This window comes from Teleopsis dalmanni, chromosome 1 (assembly GCF_002237135.1).
Source record: "Teleopsis dalmanni isolate 2A chromosome 1, ASM223713v2, whole genome shotgun sequence".
NCBI lineage: Eukaryota > Metazoa > Arthropoda > Insecta > Diptera > Diopsidae > Teleopsis > Teleopsis dalmanni.
The window spans coordinates 222,953,109-222,958,779 of record NC_051846.1 but is presented as its reverse complement, the minus strand read 5'-3'; the positions used below and the strand labels follow the sequence as shown (position 1 = coordinate 222,958,779).

At 29.4% G+C, this 5,671-nt stretch overlaps 1 protein-coding gene across 1 annotated transcript; it reads left to right on the top strand.

Moving 5' to 3' along the window:
* The first annotated feature begins 3,383 nt into the window (after positions 1 to 3,383).
* On the top strand, positions 3,384 to 5,159 carry LOC119667471 (putative nuclease HARBI1). The gene is made up of 3 exons (XM_038076764.1): positions 3,384 to 4,056; positions 4,119 to 4,486; positions 4,582 to 5,159. Exons 1-3 carry the CDS (start codon positions 3,749 to 3,751, stop codon positions 5,157 to 5,159), a joined length of 1,254 nt encoding a protein of 417 aa, XP_037932692.1. The 5' UTR covers positions 3,384 to 3,748.
* Positions 5,160 to 5,671: the final 512 nt, after the last annotated feature.

Sequence of the window (5,671 nt, the reverse complement as noted above, 5' to 3'; positions counted from 1 at the left end):
AAGCAAAAATAAGCATATCTCGATTAAATTTTTGTTCGAGAAGCACACAAGCACCATTAATACGACCAGTATTTGAACCAGTAGTATCACAACAAAGGATTTGCACTTTATCTTCGAGATTCCAGTCAGTAACCGCATTCCAAACTGCCTGTGCCTGTTCACTTCCTGTACAGTTGTCTAATTTTGGCACCGCAATAAGTTGTTCTTTATCACCATACGAAATAACAATCGGGAGACGTTCTTCTCTACATTTGCGGACATCTAAAGCCGGCAACAGTTTGCCATCCCAATGGACAGTTACAATGTCTGGTACTTCGTTTTGTAAATCGACTTTAATAATTTCTGCACGCTGTTTTCGTTTTTCTGTGCGAATTCTTTGAATGGAGGACTTGCTTATAGGAAATTCGTCAGTATTGTGTCCAAGTGCCTCAAGAGTAGCTTCAATAATAAATACAGAATTTCTCATACTTAACTGACACCTATCTAAAGCTGCCACTAACTTTGGAGTGATAAAATTTTTCCTTATAGAAGTTTTTTTAGTAGCGGACTGCGCACTCCCAGTTTGGATGGGTAAATTTTCTTGTAGATCCATTATTTCAGAATCAGAAAATAAAGTTTCGTGATAAGATATCGTCGAAGCAGTTAAGGATAAACAATAATTAGCACGACGCTTTTGTTCCTCAATGTTTCTAAGATGCGCTTTTTCCTCTTTTTCGGCTAATTTTTTGTCCGCTCCAGCTAAGTAACCAGGTCGACCTGGCTCTCTCTGGCGCTGCAAGAAGATTTTATCTTCATTTATCTTTATTAATTTAAGCGCGTCAGCATGTGCAATGTCAAACAAATTGTCTAAGTTTGTAATAAACTCTTGTCGACGCTGCTCGTACACGTATTGTGTTTTGTTCGCATTTTTCTGCAAACCTCTCCAAACTTGGTATAATGTAATTAACTTCTTAACACAGTTAGGTATAGCTTTAGTTGGTATACGTGCCTTTTCCCAATAAATAATGCACTCACGAATAGTAAGATTTGCGCTTTCAGTAATACTTAAATTCACTTCACGAATGTTGTAGAACAGAACTGCCAATACTTGTCCATTAGAGGGAAGTTTTGAACCAGTGATTTGATGTTTTACATCCCCAATTAAAAATATTTCCTTTTTAAAACTGCGTAATCCTATTGACATATTGATTGAATCAAAATAATGCGCTTACTACTAAAACAAACAAATAATAACGAGCACTGCAATAACTTTGCTGTGATGCGCTAAAGGATGCAAGTTCTGACATGTTTCGACAAGTCGGCACGGGTTCCTTTATTTCAAATGACACGAAAATTTATTTACAATTGTTTTGACACTATTCAAACATAATTACAGGGTATGCGTTGAAAAAAAAAGAATTTGATTTTTTTGGGACACCCTAGTGGATACTGTACACAAAATATTAAAAAAAATACCACTACCATGACCGGTTTGCCAAAGCAAGCCGCTTATTTCCAAAGATATTAGAATGAAGCGTTTAGCATTCGCAAGGGAGTATTAAAATAAGTCTCCAGAATTTTGGAAACGCATAATTTTTTCAGACGAAAGCAAATTTTGTCTCTTTAGCATCAAAGGTTGAACGATTATATGGCGAATCCCGGGTACTGCCTTTAATAATGAAGATTTGTATTCAACAATAAAACACCGTAGTGAAGAGGTAATAGTGCAGGGGTGTATGGCGAGTAATAGAGTGAGAAAAATGGAATTCATTGAGTCGATAATGAATAAAGATGATAATTTAAATGTTTTAAAATGCAATTTAAAGAGCAGTGCCAAGAAGTTGGGGTTACAGAACAATTACTTACATCAACAAGATAACGACCCAAAGCACACGGCTGAAGTTGTAAAGCTTTGGTTACTTTAAAATGTGCCCAAGCAAATCAAAACGTCATCATAATCGCCATATTTGAATCCAATAGAACATTTATAGGATTTACTGGAGCGTCGGGTACATGAATACTATATAACCTCCAAAGAAATGCTGAAGAACGTGAACGACACGGAATGGGGTAAAATAATCAGTGATGAGACTTTGAATCTGGTCAGTTCGATACCAAAACGACTTATGGAAGTAATAAAAAGGAAAGGTTATCCAACAAGTTACTGAAAATATAAAATCTTTAAAAAAATAATATATTTCGACGCTTTTTAAACTCTTGTACGTAGACTTTTCCTGCCACTCATACCGCTAATTTTTTACATTTTTAATTATTATAATTTTTCTACTAATCTGTAAGAAATAATTTTTAGCTTAAAATTAAGATCACAAATTAAAGTACTAATAAAAAATAAAATTGATTTAAAAAATTTATTTATTTTTTATATGTTGGAACAAAGTTTACTTTCTGTACGCAGAGTTTTTCTGCTAAGTGTATATTCTTAGTCTCGCCAACTATTCCTAAACGACTCTTTCATTCAGCTATAATTTATTAAATTATAATGAAAATAAAATATGATAAAAATAATATAAAAAATTGAAACATAGAACACAAAACACGGAACATTTATTAATTGGGCTCCAATAAATTTCAAGAAAACAAGTAATTATTAGTTTTGGGGAAATTTTCTTAATATTTTGACAAAAGGTGTATTGTAAATTAATTACTTCATACTTTTTTGGTGTTTTTAAAAAATTTATGTTTTTGAAAACATTTCAATATTCTTTTACTGCAAATAAATTCAAACAACATGAAATAAAATATATTAGTATTCTTTTTTAGAGACACATCTTAGTTTCGTATAACTCATATAAAATTTTTTCGTTATCTTTTATGTATTTAAAAAATATACAGTTAACTCATTTATTTATATATAAATTTAATTTTTATTATAAAATACACTTGATACAATTTATACAATACTCAAACGGTTATAGTTAGACAAATAAGTAAATATAGAATAAACATGTTCATAATAAACTTAGTATTAAAAATATAGCATCTTAAAACAATTAAATACAGTAGTTGAAAAACATATGAGAAAACAATACTGATGGTATTTCTTATTATTATTTGCACAGTACTGAATATTAAGAAATATTTCATATTTCAAATATTTCACAGATTATAGTAACAATTGCATTCCTTCATCACCGGTTGCTGGAAATTTGTATAACGTATTGTAAACGGCACAGCCTCTAACACATTGTCTCACCATCTACAAAACATTAATTTATTAATTATATACACTAGTATTTTTAAATCATAATTATTATTATTTACTTACTTTATTATTATTTCAAAAAAATTTATAATTAAATCACTTTAATTATTTTTGCTCTATACTTTTTCTAATATTGGGCGCAAATTAGTTTTACTACATTTTTTACAATCGATTGCGCGGTAATTTTTTTATAAATATAGCGAAGTGCAATCAAATTTTTTGTCAAGAAATCAAAACAGAGAACCAAAATTATGCTCCCTGTTGCACTCATTTCCCATATAATTTTTCTTAAGAGTAACTTAAAGGTGGAGTTAGACGGTAGTTAACGTAAGATGTTAAGAAGAAACGAAATGAAAATTTCGCTTTAAGTTAAGGCGGTGTTAGACGGTAAGCAAACAGCTGATTTTGTTTACATTGGAACATGCAAATGAAATATTTTCAAAAGTTTCAGTCGGTAGTTGAGTGTCCGCAAGTGTAGTGAAATTCTGTGTTATTTTTGTTGAAAGTGAAATAATTAACAATAGTTTAAGTAAATTATTAACAAATATGTATAATCAAAATGAATTGACTGTACAAGCTTGTAATTTGTTTCTAAACATATTGCGCTTGTACAGCATGAGAAATCAAATGCGCAATAGAAGGTGGCGAGTTCGTCCTATTAATGTGGATCGTGCTCTACATGGTTATTACCGGAAAACGTTTTTAGCCATAAAAGAAAAAGATAACGAACAATTTTTTCGTCATACACGGATGTCTAAAGAAATATATACTCTGTTATTGAAGTTAATAGCTCCTTCTGCGACAAAATTTGGACAGCAAATAAACGCTGATGAACGTTTATCACTTACTCTTTTGTAAGTTACATGTACTGTTTTATTAGTAATTTTAGTAAAAATAACACGAACATTTTTTAAAGGTATTTGGCACATGGCGTCCCTTTACAGAGTTTAGCATGGAGCTATAAATTGGGAAGAACTACAGTTAGAAACACCGTGTTGGAAATGTGTGATATTATTTGGCAACTACTATCACCAATATATTTAAGTGAACCTACAGAAGAGCAATATCGGCATATTGCATCAGATTTTTGGCAAACATGGAACATTCCAAATTGTGTTGGTGCAATTGATGGCAAGCATGTTGCTATTAAATGTCCTCGGGGATCAGGTTCCCAATTTTTTAATTATAAAAAATTTTTTAGCATCGTACTAATAGCAGCTTGTGATGCTAAATACACTTTCACTTCGGCAAGCTTGGGAGCATATGGTAGTCAGAGTGATGGAGGTAGTTATATTTAGTTTGTATAATAATGTATTGTTAATATAATAATAATATAATAATAATGATATAATAATATAATAATGATTGTTAATTTGTAGGAATATTTCGAGTAACAAGATTTGGTAAAGACTTGGCTGAAAACAAATTACCGTTGCCTCGCAGTATTCCTTTACCATTAACTTCGCAACCATTCCCTCATTACTTCGTCGCTGATTGCGCTTTTCCACTAAAGAATAATCTAATGAAACCATTTCGAGGAAATGTTACAAATAGAATACAAAAAGTATTTAACTACAGATTATCTCGGTCACGTCGAGTGATTGAAAATGCTTTTGGAATTTTAACAGCACGGTGGAGAGTAATGAGAACAACAATGGAGTTTAGTCCAGAAAATGCAGAAAAAATTGTATTGGCATGTTTGGTGCTTCACAATTTCATTATGCTGCATGATACAAAGCGATGGTACTGTCCGGAAAATTTTACAGACATTGAAATGGAAAATAATTCTGTAGTTAGAGGAGAATGGCATAACGAATTAATATCTGTTGGAGGACCATTGCCTTCCGTAACGTCTTTTGTACGTCGTGGTCCAGATAATGCATACAATTTGAGAATGTACCTAGCTAATTATTTTGTTAATGAAGGTGCAATTCCTTTTCAAAATCATATTAATTGAAAGAAAATACTATATTTATATAATTTTTTTTATTAATGTGTTTAAAAAGCCACTTACATATAACATTATTATTATCACATTAAAATATTTTTTCTTAAAATTAATAAAATCGTTTTTATATTAAAATATTACATTATTATTATCACATTAAAATATTTTTTCTTAAAATTAATAAAATTGTTTTTATATTAAAATATTAAGTAATATTACTCACATTAAAATATTATATTCTTAAAATTAATAAAATTGTTTTTATATATAAAATAAATTAAGTAAAACTCGAAACTATAATTTATATAAAATATAAAAGTTAATAAAAATAAATAATAAATAAATAAATAGACTATAAAAATAAATAAATAAGTAATAAATAAATAAACTATAAAAATAAATAAATAAGTAATAAATAAATAAACTATAAAAATAAATAAATAAGTAATAAATAAATAAACTATAAAAATAAATAAATAAGTAATAAATAAATAAACTATAAAAATAAATAAATAAGTAAT

What these genes read in the sequence shown, in the direction of transcription:
- LOC119667471 (XM_038076764.1), top strand. Translation starts at nt 3,749, where the DNA reads ATGTATAATCAAAATGAATTGACTGTACAAGCTTGTAATTTGTTTCTA. An exon ending in CGTTTATCACTTACTCTTTT is followed by an intron (nt 4,057 to 4,118) that starts GTAAGTTACATG and finishes CATTTTTTAAAG; the next exon opens with GTATTTGGCACATGGCGTCC. An exon ending in TGGTAGTCAGAGTGATGGAG is followed by an intron (nt 4,487 to 4,581) that starts GTAGTTATATTT and finishes GTTAATTTGTAG; the next exon opens with GAATATTTCGAGTAACAAGA.